This window comes from Hemicordylus capensis, chromosome 3 (assembly GCF_027244095.1).
Source record: "Hemicordylus capensis ecotype Gifberg chromosome 3, rHemCap1.1.pri, whole genome shotgun sequence".
NCBI classification, from domain to species: Eukaryota; Metazoa; Chordata; class Lepidosauria; order Squamata; family Cordylidae; genus Hemicordylus; species Hemicordylus capensis.
In genome coordinates, this window is record NC_069659.1 from 105878722 (window position 1) to 105893529 (window position 14808).

The 14808-nt window shown below is 39.1% G+C and overlaps 1 protein-coding gene across 22 annotated transcripts in view; it reads left to right on the plus strand.

Moving 5' to 3' along the window:
• Positions 1–14808, plus strand: part of DMD (dystrophin) — a 1901967-nt gene that overhangs the window by 1764020 nt on the left and 123139 nt on the right. For all 22 annotated transcript variants that reach the window (XR_008319265.1, XM_053308495.1, XM_053308494.1 and 19 more), the window contains one exon: positions 11611–11672. Coding sequence is in view for 21 of the 22 variants with exons in the window: in XM_053308495.1 (XP_053164470.1) it covers positions 11611–11672 (62 nt within the window). In the remaining variant the exon portion in view is untranslated. The remainder of the gene's footprint in view (positions 1–11610; positions 11673–14808) is intronic.

Genomic DNA, 14808 nt, shown 5'->3' on the forward strand with positions numbered 1-14808 from the left:
TGAACAGAAAGGATACATGCGTTTCAGAACTGTGTCTGGCTATATGTTGCATGCTGTGCATTTACATTCTGCACATCTGTAGGACTTTATTTAATGTAGTACTGGATCCTTAAATGTATCCATCCCTGGGTTATATTGAAGCTTGCTTCTTAGAATAAGAACTAGTTTAGGGAGAGACTGCCTATTCAGTACTAAAACCAGAGGAAACAAAATTAGAGTTCCATAAAAGATCTCTGGCCCATTATCGCTAAGGAATTGCATGCAGTTGTCATTGTTTGATCCTGAATTCGACAAGACCCTGCAGTGAAATTGCTTTGGCAGAAGTGGAGAGGATAAGCTTTGAAAAGCAAATAGATCAGTGGACAAGTAACAGCTGGAGGGGTTTGGCTCACCAAGCTTTAACTGTCAAAGTGCACAAAATAAAATGCTGCACATCAAAAGAGAGAAATAATTACCATACTGTACTTAGCAGTTGACATTTACTCCCTTCTGCTCTACACGCTACTAATGCAAAAACTTCTTAATTTATTTGTGCATCATCTTTGAATTCTGAAAATGCCAGCCAAAGCCAATAAAGCTCTGAACAGCTAACTTTTCCTCCAAAAACACGCTGATCCAAAGATTAAAAAGAAACAATTTCAGCATGTGGATCAATGGACTCCAGATTTATAGATAAAGACAAATAGTAATCCTTCACAGACCACAAGAGATGCTACTTCCTGCATCACTGTTCTATTATTTTCACACTGATTAATTTATTCTCCAGGAAAATGTGGGAAAATATATAAAATGTTTGCAGCTCTAAATGACAGCCATTGCAAGCAAGTTCGATTTTAATTGGTCCAAAATTGTCTCCTCTCTTGAATGAGTAACAATTTGTTTACAACACGATTAATATGAAGGAGGTTTAAAGTTAGTTTAGCAAAAGGAAGGGAAAATCTTAGTTATATATATTTCCCTGACCCAATTACACCAAAGAAAACACATGTACTGTTTTAAAACAAAAAGATGAAAAAGGCTGCATCAATTGTACTCTTTTAAATTAAATCAGTTTGGTAGTCTGCTATAAAACTGTAATTTCTAGTTATAAGTGGGTCTTACTGGCTTCCAGTAGCCACCTTGCAGCATTTGTTATTCTTCACACATACACATCTAGCTCATACTGCATTTTTCAAATAAGGGAGTGGGAGGGGGATAATAGAGCAATGGAGATTGCTCTCATGTTGCAAATTAAGAATAAAATAATTTGAAGAGTGATGTGGTGAAGTTGTACATTCAAATTTTTATCTGCAAGAGCTTCTTAATGAATAAGCTTGGTAGAAACTTGTGCAGTAAGACACCTTTTAGACATCTGGAAGAGAGAATAAATTCAAGAACACAATTCTAGAAGTATGAGAGGATTCTGTGTGTGTGTGCGCACACACACATATTGATAGTTTAGGCTAGGTTTTATTTTTCCCTATCACTTTCATTGCTTTTACAAAATAAGTTGTACTATAAAGTACAGAAGCAAGACGTCTGAAACTAGAGAGCTCCACTAATAAGGATCCTTTAAAAGGAATGTATGTTTATCTTTGCTGTCATTTGATATCTTTGTTATCTTTGTTAGTTTGTAAACAATCTGCATTGAAATCCTCCAGATAATCTTTGCTATTCAAGTGCTGGGATGTTCCCTTTTATTGTTTTTAATAATGGTATACCAACTTGGTAGACTTACTAAACGTGGGAGTTCCAGGGGAACAATGTTCCAGATCACAATGTGATTGCATTGAAGCAACTGAATCCTCTGGGTATTTTAACATGAATTAGATCTATTTATTTATGTCCTATATATCTATGGCAGCTTTGAACTTCTGTGCCTTGTTCATGCTGAACCTCTGCTGTTGGTGGACCCTGATAGGAAGCAGCTGCAATAGTCCCTGACAGTGACACCAAGCTGGTTTGTTGAGGCTGGACCTATATGATCTTCACCCCAATTCTCTACAAGGAAAACCTGACTAAACTCTGTGCAGTCCAGTCTCGGGATGAGTGAGCATGCCATGTGCTTATTTCTCTCTTCCATTTGTCGCCCAGGCCACTCTATCCAACCAAGTTCTTCATTTACTTCATGCCAGCAATGGACCAGAAGGTGGGAGAGAGCACTTGTTTCACCCATAGGAGCATAGGAAGCTGCCATATACTGAGTCAGACCATTGATCTATCTAGCTCAGTATTGTCTTCACAGACTGGCAGTGGCTTTTCCAAGGTTGCAGGCAGGAATTTCTCTCAGCCCTATTTTGGAGAAGCCAGGAAGGGAACTTTAAACCTTCTTCTCTTCCCAGAGTGGCTCCATCCCCTGAGAAACCAATCATAGCTTCATTCCATTCCCTTTCAGCTTCCTAGCTGGTGTCATCAACTCTAGGGAGAAGAAAACAGAGGCCAGAATGTGCAAGCAAGGGTAGAGTCTTCTTCTTTTTCATTTACCATCTCCTTCCCATTCAGCTTCCTGTCTGGCTTGGAAACTGGATGAATAGGAAAGTGTGTGCATCTCAGAACTCACATTTCAGAGATAATTTTCAATTTGCTTCAGGTCTGGAGGTTCCAGACCTCTAGTGCTCTCTCCCTCCCCCCCTCTCTCTGAACAAACAGAATATGTGCACTCTGCAAAAAGGATTTCTATGGGGGTGGGAGTATACTGACTGGCTCCTTGAACAAATGGAGAGCAGGAGAGATCGGGGAGGAAATGGCTCACCTTCAGCCTTTCTATGATGGACTTTTTGCTAATTAGTTAATGATTCTTTAAAATAGTAAGGACTCCAATAAGGGTGCAATAATAAGGGCCCCCCATAAGCCTCTGAGGAGTTCCCTCGCATTTTATTGAACTCCCCTGACATACCGACATACCTAATAACCTGACATACATAATAATCAATGTGTCTTTCCTCTGAACCCAAAACACTTGAGTTGAATAGTTGTCCCTCACATTTGTCCTCCATCTTCACTGCTGGACTCCAAAGCTTATTTGCTTCAAACAAAACACTGAACTTAATAACCTCAAGATGCTTTTATTAACACCAGAGCATCAATTTGAATAGCTCCAGAAGTACTATAACATGAGCAATGTTTCTGTAAAGGCATTAAAGGGCTGAGTATGTAGTGTGAATGGACCCACTCAGAAGTCTAGCCACCCTGGTGTGCCCCACAGACACCTAGATAAGGATGTCCCAAGCAGCAGGCAGAAGGGGGAAAAAAAGGTTTCTCTCCATGTCTAGTGAGTATCTGAGTCCACTCACTTGTGGTGGAGATGGTTTATTCATCTCCCCCGACCCAGCTCTGGATGCTTCCTTAAATTACTTTACATCATGGTTGGTTGGTTGTGCCATTGACTTCTGGCAAACACAGAGCCATGTGGTTTTATTGGTGTAGGAGTGGTTTACCATTGTCTTCCACAGGAGTGGTTTATCATTGTCTTCTCCCATGCAGTATGAGATTATTTCTTTCAGCACCTTCCTGTATCGCTGCTGCCTGATATAGGAGTTTCCCATATTCTGGGAAACATACCAGTGGGGATTCAAACCAACAGCCTCCTGCTCTCTAAGCATGTTGCTTCCCTGCTGCGCCATATCATTTTAGAACACCACAATTTAGAGTTCCTGGATGAGGGTGAGAGAATGTAGTATGAATGACTTGTTACAGTTATCCTTTTAGTATTGAACATCTTGCTTTTTGCACATCTCACCATTTGAGCCTTGTTTATGCTGGAATGTTTTGTTTTCTTGGAGACAAACTATACACTTTGGGGAGGCTTGCTCACCAGAGTTCAAAATTGCTTCAGATCTATTAAAGATGCTACTGTGTTCCCAAGTGTGGTTAAGAATGCTTAGAGTTGTTGAGTTGGCATTTCTCTTTGCCGTGTGTGTGCGTGCGCGCGTGTGTGCGCACACGCGCATTCCTCCCCCATTCAAGCCGCCCCAAAGCTAACAATTAAATGGCCTTTGAAAATGGCAAAGAGGCTTATGAAGAGAAGTCTCGGTGGAATCTAACCTTTCCTTGAGCTGCACTTGTGTGTGTAATTGTTGATAACTTTCTAAGCTGAAAATGTTCAGAAAGGAGGAACACTTCTTAGTTGGTAGAGTGAAATAGCTGCAGCCTTCTTGTGTTCTGAATATAAAGTACCAGTAAAATCTACTCTTCCTCTTTACAGTCACTCTCAGCTTTCACTGAGTCCTTTGGCAAATGATCATGTTTCCTTAAAATTTCATGTAGTAGTAAAAGAAGTACTGCCAGTTCTTGAGTCCATTTCTCCTCTCATTGAGATATGATTTATGAGGGGTCAGATCTCTCTGAAGGTTTACATAATCTTTTTTGGAATGATACAAAGAGGAAAGATCTAGAGATACAATTATACACTTTGAGAAATAGTCTTACATGTTTGGGATAAATATCAAAAAAGGATCATCCCAAGCTTATCACCGCTGGTATCAATTCTAAATGTTTATTTTCATGAAGAAGAATGGACCGGTAAATATCAATTCTGGAGAAAGAAGACATATACTTTACAAAGTCTGACTATGAATAATGTTAAAATGAAATCCATGCAAATACTTACATTGTAATCGACTCAAAAGCCTCCCTTTCAGTATTTACAAATCACCTTAACAGTGTAGAAAGAGATACAAAGGTAAGGGGGGAAATTTAGAAGATTAACCGAATTTGAACAACAAGTAAATAAGAGAGTTGACAATTTGTTAGGAGCGATATATGTATTGCTACTGAAGTATGATTAAAGAATGCATGATTAAATGGATGAAGAACATGAACAAAACAATTATCCAAGATAGGGCTGAGAGAGATTCCTGCCTGCAACCTTGGAGAAGCCACTGCCAGTCTGTGAGGACAATACTGAGCTAGATAGACCAATGGTCTGACTCAGTATATGGCAGTTTCCTATGTTTCCTGTGTTTAATAGGAATTCAAGATTGGGAATTTCAATGGGGGGGAAATATTTTTTATTATTATTATTTACATTTTTTATATCCCACTCTTCCTCCAAAAAGCCCAGAGCGCTGTACTACATACTTAAGTTTCTCCTCACAACAACCCTCTGAAGTAGGTTAGGCTGAGAGAGAAGTGACTGGCCCAGAGTCACCCAGCAAGTAACATGGCTGAATGGGGATTTGAACCCGGTTCTATTCCAAAAAAATATTAAATTTACTTCTAGTAATAATTTGAGAGAAAACGGGTACAAAATGTTTTATCATTGGTATACTACTCCAAATGTTATTAACAAGATTGACAATAATTATTCAAAGGGCTGTTGGAAATGTAATCAGCAAGTGGGAACGTTCTGTCATATGTGGCGGACCTTTAGTGAAGCACAGTCTTTTTGGAAGCAAATTAATTTACTTATGGAGCAAATTTTAGATATTAAATTTTCTTTTTCTACAGAAATTTTTCTTTTAAATATGCCTAAACCTAATATTCCTACAAGACATACAGAGCTGTCTCTGTGTATGATTACTGCGGCTAGAATATTATATGCGGCTAACTGGCGCTCCTCGGTAATGCCTTCCACTGATAATTGGTTACTGAAGTTGTGGGATTATTCTCCAGAGTAACAGCATATATGAAACAAACATCTATGGAGTCTTTTGTGTTAATTTGGAAATAGTTTATTAAATATAATACCCAGCGAAGGTTACAATTATTTCCTAGGTCTGGAGTCGTATTGTAATTTGTGCTGTTTAGTATCAGGGATGTATTCAATATTAAGGTTTGTAAGTGGATGTTGTATGTCTTATTTGGTTATTCTTACTATTTTACTTAGTCTTGAACTCAGATTGACTTTGTTTCTTGTTAATTCAAGAGATGTACTTTCGCTTTGTTCTGTTCCTTCTTTTATTCAATAAAAAACTATTAAAAAGAGATATGATTTATTTATGTATAATGGTTACATATGTCCTTTTTGTTAAAGAATGGTGTCATGATTGCTGCATGACACTTGTTTGACTCAAGGATGAGTTCCATTCAGGTCAGAGTGAGAATCTGCACTGAGAAAAAGCTATTTGGGAGAGGGCATTAGTAAGCACTGGGTATAATCTGATTTTGTCAGTGCTTATTAGGGGCTGCTCATATGCTGCTTTTCTGCCAGCATAGGAATTTCCCCCACATTATTTTAATGGGTCAATATATTGTCTCAGTTGATAACATGTAGATTTGCTTGTGAAATCTGTGAATTACTAATCTGGGAGACTAAAGCTACCCATGCATACAAATGTGGCTAATGGAAGCCTGACCATTCCTTTAAAGCAGCAAAAACTGCTTCCTATAAGAGCAGTCAGCAGCAGGGAGGTGATGTGGCATGTAACCATAGTAAAATAGGTAGCTGCCTTGTACCAAGTCAGATCCTTGATCCATCTAGCTCAGTATTGTCTACACAGGCTGGCAGCAATTCTCCAGCATTTCAGGCAGGAGACTCCCCCCCCCCCGCATCCCCTCCTGGAGATGCTGGGGATTGAACCTGAGACCTGCTGCATGCAGAGCAGATGCTCTACCACTTAGCTATGGCCCAAACCCTTTCTCTGCTTCCACTCCCTCTTCATTCCCAATTGTTATCACGGGAAGCAGTTGTTTATTATTATTATTATTATTTATTTATTTATTTACTAATTAGATTTCTCCTCTAAAGGGCTAGCCCTTTCTCCTCTAAAGTGCTACACACTTTGCATGTAATGTGCATTTTGGACCTGACTGGCACTGCCCTGTCAATCAGTTGGATTCATATGCTGTCAGTTCAGACAATATATTTACTATGCATATAGACTTGAAAATATATTTTGATAAAGAGCAAAACTACAGCTGACTGACATCTTAGGGCTTTGTGCCAACACAGGGCATGATGTGGAATGTGATGTTCACCTCTTTGAATGCAGTTAGTCCCTGGATAACCATCTAATGGTGCAGCAGGGAAGTAACTTGCCTAGGGAGCAAGAGGTTGCTGGTTTGAATCCCCACTGGTATGTTTTCCAGAATATGGGAAACACCTATATTGAGCAGCAGCGATATAGGAGGATCTGAAAGGCATCATCTTAAACTGCACAGGAGTTGGAAATGGTGAATTCCTCCTGTATTCTACCAAAGAAAACCACATGGCTCTTTGGTTGCCAGGAGTCAACACCAACTCGACGGCACAACTTTACTTTAGTCCCTGGATAGCAGTGCACACATGGTGCTCACAGTATGCCATGGTTCTTCCAGGTTTGTAACTCTGAAGTAGCAATGGCATGGTAGTGGTAGACCACTTCACACCTCCCAGCAGGTGGTCAGACTTCATGGGCCAGCTGTTGTACCCAGGAGGTTCCCTATCTAGCAGTCATATTTGAACACTTTCTTCTCCATCCCAACCCTAGGCATGTGGCCTGATAAATACAGGTAACAGCTGTGGAATATTCTTCCTCATGTTTTGATGTCCTATTTTTGGCTGCGAGAAGCACAGAGACTGGGGTACACTGCTTAGGGCCTATGTAGGTGAAGTAGAGATACTTGAAATTTTGCTAAAGTCTCGTACTTCTTATTAGTTAACAGTGTGTTTCCAATTGTGGGGGGTGGGGGGGGGGGGGCAGAATATCTTCCCAGGTACAATGTTTATCTCTGCATACAAATGCTGCATTCATTGACAGAAAGGGGGAGTGGTAGTCCAGAGCATTAATGTGGGAATGGGGCCTTTGACGTGTTGGAATGTTGTAACTATGTACAGTGTTCATAATAGTTATATAATGCCTGAACAGGGCTTATTTCAGCCCATTAAATGTTATGCTACATCTTAAACAGTTCAGATCTTACATCTCTAGGCTGGTTCAGATGGCATGCAGAACCATAAGCCTGGTCCTGTACAACATCCCTGAGTCTCACAGATGCATATGCTCTCCCCTGCCTGTGTGAGCATCTACTTCTGAATTAGATTCAAATAAATAATGGTTGGTCATGATGTACAAGCCATCCAGTATTGGTTTATTGTAACCTATTTACTTGAAATACACTGCAATGTGTAACTCACTTCAAACCTTGGTTACGGATTGCAGTTTATTTCAGTTAGCTTAGTATAAAACCAAGATAGTTGGTTTGGATGTCATGACTGATCTTGGTTTATTCTAACCTAAATCAAAAGGAGACACAAACACTCCAGTGCTCTGGATGTCACACAGGACCAGTTAACTATAGTTCTGTGTCATATCATTTCTTGTCTTTCAATCCTACGAAGAAATTGAAGAACCAGAACATTAGAAAGGTGTTTGAATATCTGCTTGCCCCATGGGCATCATGCAGACATAACACTACACAATAGTTGAGTTTTACATGCGTGCACAGAGCTGAACCTCAGGCTTATGTGCTCCCTGTCTGCTTTTGTGTGAAAGGGGAGGAGGATTGAAAGTGTCCACTTCAGTATCAAAATAAACTGATTGCAATTCAGGAAATGGTAGGTTACTGTTAACCTTAAACCAGGATCAAACCACACTTTTGCTTGTGAGAGGTTCAGATTGATGAGGAGGTCTGTTCATGCATGTCTCTCTTGGCATTATGTCTGCATGTGGTCAGTGGCTAACTTCCCAACTAATTAAGCGTGCATACTGACCCTCAGTGACATCTTTCTAATCTTGCAGAGCCCTTCTGATGCATAGAGAGTGTTCTAAGAGAGTGCTCTAAGGCTTCTTGCACAGCAGTGCCCACACAGGGAGGCCAGGGAAAACTAGGAGTATTTGTCTGAGGAAGAGTTAGTCATTGTCATCTTCTATAATGGACATAGACCTCCTATTTCTGTGATAAATATTTAAGTGACTATAATTAGCTAGGTACTTCTGGCTCATTTGGCATTTGGAGAATTTTTGCCTTTCCCAGGACAACAATGACCATTGGGAATTAATCTGATTTATATTCACAGCTTTTATCAGTTGACACCCTGCCATCATTTCCAGGTGTGTGGTGGTATTGGAGTCAACTGCTATTTGTACTGTTGATTTTCATGAGCAAGGTATCTATGGTGTTCTGTTTTCTCTCTCTCTCTCTCTCTCTCTCTCTCTCATTCTTAATTTGTCAAAAAGTGGCAAAGTCAGTGGGTCATAGCTGAATTCAAACTACTTTTAACCCAGATGATTTTTGTTATATCTGTCTCATGTTTTCTGTGACTGATGTGTGAACATTAACAACCATGTTGAAAACTCAACATGATTGATCAGCTTCTTGCTGCTACCAAACTATCATCTCCTGTCTTTTATAGTGAGCTAGATCTGTAGGAAACATACCATTTATTTATTTTTTACCCTTTTCGATTCTGCTATATAGGTGTGTCACTGTCAAAAGTGCTGTCACGGACAATGTACGCTGCTGAAACACTGCCCTTCCTACAACCTTCAGCTAGCTCAACAGGCTGTATTTGAGTATGATAAACTAATAAATGATCGTAGCTTTTCTGTGAATGGAATGAAGTCACAATACAGCTTCAGTTTCACAGCATGTTTTTGGATCTTCTTGTGCATTTACCTTTCATATAGCTAGCTAGCAAGTACATAAGAAAAGTATGATTAGGATCAATCAGATTATTTTTGGTCATTGGTCTTTTCTTTTCTTTTCACTTGTGTGCGGAATTAGTTTTGTTCTGGGCGGTATCAAGGCAGTGTGTGCACACATACATTCAGAGTGGTACCTTCCTGATTCAACCTGAGCGGGATCTAAAATTAACTGAGCGGACATCAAAAAAGGTGTGAGTGCTTGCTCATGCACACGCCTTAGAGGGAACACTGTTTACGAAGCCCACTGATACAATGATTCCCTATGATTCTTGTGTAACTTCCATGGGTTACTGCCAGTTTTGACGTCTTGAGGGAGGATCTGGCTGATAGAATTTATTCATGCAGAATTTATTTATGTAATGATTACATGTGGTATTCATGATAAGAGCCTTTTTATATGAATCTCCAATCCGTAGTGTTAATATAATAGTTTAGGCTTTGGACCAGGTTGATAAATAATAGCTTGCAGTGTTATGTGATGAGACATCATGTGATAAAATGTTGATGACCAAACCCTCACATTATATTATGAATGTACAATTAAGTCTTGAAATACAAACTAATTGTGTTATAGGACTGTCCAGATGCTGATGTAGTCCGGTCATTAGAATCTTGTAGCAAATTCAGCTCATCCACAGACTTGCTGAGCAATATTGATATTGCTAATATTAAGATATTAATATTAATATTGATATTGCTAATATTAAGTTATTTATGTTACTAGCATAATTAAAGTAAAATAGATTAAGAAAAAAAATAAAAATATTTCTTAAATTTATTATTTTACTTGAATTAAGTAAGGTGTTTACAGAGCTGTCATAAGTTTCTTACTCCCCACAATATGGCTGACATTCCAAAAGCTGGTCTAGGGAGGAGAGCTGGTCTTGTGGTAGCAAGCATGAATTGTCCCCTTTGCTCAGCAGGGTTGGCCCTGCTTTGCATTTGAATGGTAGACTACATGTGTGAGCACTGTAAAATACTCTTCTCAGGGGATGGGGGCCCCCTGGGAAGAGAATCTACATGCTTGCATACAGAAGGTTCCAAGTTCCCTCCCTGGCATCTCCAAGGTAGGGATGAGAGAGACTCCTTCCTGCAACCTTGGAGAAGCTGCTGCCAGGCTGTATAGACAATACTGAGCAAGATGGACCAATGGTCTGACTTGGTATAGGGCAGCTTCCTACGACTAATTGATGGCATGCTTCAAGAGATTACAGGGATGTGTAATTCCCCCAGTTCCCTGCATGCACACTGTTGTGCTAGAGCCCTTAGAATTCAGATCACTTCCTTGCTTTTTTGATCTTGCTTTGATAAGCAAGATCAAAAACACCTTGCTTATAGTCAGTGACGTGTTTCAGATTTGACCTTCCTTCTGGAGCATGGGGAGCATTCTGATCTCTAAGAGTTCCAGTGTAACAGCCCACACGCAGGGAGAATGCAGGAGTTGTGTGAGGACTACTGGTGCGTCCCTGCAGTCCCTTGAAGCATGCTCTCTTGGTAGCATGTCAGTCAGTCTGACCCTTAATAGCTCCCTAAAACTACCACCTAGGAAAGTTGTCACATTTTGCTTCAAGGTAAGATTGCATCTGACAGAAAGCTTTATGTTTTTATGAATCTTTGAAGAAGTGTGGTCCAAAATCATTTTTAAGAATTGTTGGCCATTGTGCCCAGTTCCAGATGGTTTTGGTTTTACCTCTTGTCTAATGTTTTCTGTGACTAATGTGTAAATCAAAAGTGCTGAAATCAAACGTGCTGAAAGTTGAATACTGAATGTTTATAGAAACAGAAACGCTCACAGTACAGCATTTTACTAGCAGAAAAGGTATGCTGATTTGGCTGGAAAAACAGCAATTGGGGCAGGGTTAAATTCAGCAATTGGGGCATTGGGTAAATTCAGGTTTATCTACTGAATTTGTGCCATTACATTTTACTCATTTTGTCAAGTAATCATAACTGAACTGTACAGCTATTTAATCTCAATGTTTGTTTAGGAAGGAAGCCAATTTAACACACATACCATAACTAGCATAAAAGTAACTTGTAATTTTTTTAAATTTGTGTCTTGCAGTCATGAGACGCAAACCACCTGCTGGGATCATCCTAAAATGACTGAGCTCTACCAGTCCTTAGGTAAGGAAATCTTTAATAACTGAACGACTTGGCTTTTAGTAAAAGTGAGAGGTGGATAAGGGTAAGTTAGAATTATTTCAAAATGAGAACAGAAGACAAATCTCAGTCTGGAGTATTAGTAAATTCTATAGATTTTCAGTACTTGAGTGTCAATTTTTTGTAATACAGTTAAAAGTGTTATACATTCAGTGGGGAAATGCTTGACTAACAAGCAGAAGGTTGCTGGTTCGAATCCCCGCTGGTACTATCTTGGGCAGCAGAGATATAGAAAGATGTTGTAAAGCATTGTCTCATACTGCGTTGGAGGAAGCAATGGTAAACCCGTCCTGTATTCTACCAAAGAAAACTACAGGGCTCTGTGGACACCAGGAGTCGAAATTGACTTGATGGCACACTTTACCTTTACTCATTTTTAGCTGTGTCGAGTAAGATGGTCGATACAACTGGACCAAGTGATTAAAGATCTGCTAGCTTCTGACTATTTGCGGGATATTCTTGCATCTGTGTTAAATAATGACCCATTATCTGTGCCTCTAGCACTTTATAATTCCTTAGTTTGCGAACTCCAATGGTTTTTATCTAGTAGGAGACATAAGCCTTGTCAAGTGGTTTCTTAGCAGTGGTTTGACAGGGAATGTGTTAACGCCAAAAAAGCTCTTATCACTATCTATTAGGTTTATAAAAGAAACTCTAGCCCGTGGGATGCACAGAAACTTCTTTTACAGAAAAGGCATTATAAATCTCTGCTGGCCTGAAAGAAAAAAGAGGCTATGAAAGTGAGTTGGATGAGGCTCATTCAGGCTGTTAGTATTAAAGATGCAGCTTTGTTTTGGCATTTAGTTAAACATTCTCCTAGTCATGGCCTAAGTCCCCCAAGTTGTCATATTCACCCAGAGATATGGGAGAAACATTTCCAATATCTTTATAAAGATCCTAGCGCTGGCAGTGGCCGCCCTCTTTGTGAGATTGAGTCCACCCCTGTATTGAGTCCACCCCTATGTCAGTCTAAGAGATCTACAGCTTAATTGCTCAATTAAGATCAGGGGACTATCTTATTCTTCCAGAGGCAGTTAAACAACAACTTGGCCGCATTTGACTCAATTTCATGGATTAAACTTTGGGAGAAGTTGGGGACTTCCTCCATTGACTGTCGTTTGTTGTATCTCCTACAAGCTTTACATCTGGACACTTCCCTTAAGGTTAGATGTAGTCCACAATAACATGTAACAAGATCTATACTAACCCAGAAGGGTGTTAAACAGGGTTTCATTTTAGCCCCACTTTTATTTAATTACTATATACATTCTATGGTGGACCAGCTTAGCAGCCTGGATTTTCACACACACACCCTAAGCTTGCTGGGAGACATATATCTATCCTGCTATATGCAGATGACGCTGTTCTCCTTCCCAGAACACCTGTTGGCCTTAGAAAAGCATTGAGGGCCCTGAATTTGTATTGTAAGAAGGATGGTTTTGAGGTCAACTTTCAGAAAACAAAAATTATGGCCTTTGCTAGGTAGCCTAAGATTTGTTCTTGGAGGATTGAGGGTCATGAAATAGAGCAAGAGGTACTATATAAGTATCTAGGAGTAGTTTTTCATGCTGGTGGCACCAGAAAAACACATGGGGATTATGTAGCTTCAAATGCTCAGAGAAATTCTTTTGCCATTTTACAATATCTACTGACAAAAGGAGGGTATTATCTACCTGTGGCCTTTAAACTGTTTAAAGCAGTTTAACTGTTTAAAGTTATTAGCTCAACTCCTTTATGGAGCACAATTAGGCCTTTTTCCAAATATTGAGACCTTGGAATGAGTGCAATCTAAATTTTTAAGAACGACACTTGGTGTCCCAAGATGTGTATCTAATGCTGCTTTATGTTTTGAGATAGGTTTGATTAAGGTTGAGGCCAATGTTTGGATGATTATCTTATGGTATTGATTTAAATTAGTTCATCGTTCAGTTGGGTTAGCCCCTTTAATTTTACAAGATGATCATCAATCTAGCTGAAATCAATACTTTGAGGCTAAAATAGCTATATTGGGCCTCTCTCCTGTAATCTTATGCAATATGGGTTACGATCAGGCAAAACTGCTCATTAAACAGTGAATTTTAGATTCTGAGCTGCAAACTGATCTTAGCAAGGCCTCAAAATTCTATATTACAGAGGAGTGTAGATACTTGGTTTCTCCATACCTTATTTTGCTGAGTTGGAGATCCCTAAGTATAGAAGAGCGTTTACTTTAGTCCGCTGCCATAGTCTACCTTCGTTAGTGCTTGAAGGACGTTATAGGGGGATTCCGTTTTCAGAGAGGTTTTGCACTTGTGGATTAGAGCAGATTGAAACCATTGAACGTGTTCTCTTATTTTGTCTGTTCTATAGGGATATTTGGGCATCTTTTATTTTTCCTTTATTAAGTAAATATCCTGTTCGACAGAGTCAATTTTATTGTTCGTTTTTTTAAAAAAATATAAATTATTATTTTTATTATAAAGAAGAAAGAAATTCCATCTCTGGGGGGGGGGGGATTAATTGTTCTTTGCTGCTCTTGGATTTGAATCTATAATTACCACTAGAGTTGCTAGATATTGTGCTGCGTCAATTAATATTTGTCAGCAGATGATTAATAAGGAATCCTTGCAGATCTAATTTTGTGAGCCATTTATTGTTGTTTTATTAACTATATACTCTTTTAATTTCATACATTTAATTTTATCTTAATAATGGTTTTGATTTTTATTTAAAGTAATGTTTTAGTGTTTGTGCTGGTCTGAGACTGTAACAATAAAAGACTTGACATTTTCCACTGACTAAGTAAATGGGGAAAATGTTAATGTGAATTATTCTTCCTTTTTATTTTAAGGTGAAACAAAGGCAAATTGCTGTTAACAATGTTCTTAGCATTATTATTAACAGTTGAAGGCAAGCCCCAACACTTGCCAATGTACTGGAGCATTGTCCTTTTCCCCACAGAAATTCAGATCAAACCAGGGCACCTTGTTTGCAAGTTACAAAACCTTTTAAAGGTTTTGAAGGCCAGACAATGCTTGTTGCTAATGTCTCTAAACTGTATTTTTTAAAAATCAATTGCTAATGTTTTAAATAGTGTAACTATAGGTTACTTCGGAATGGC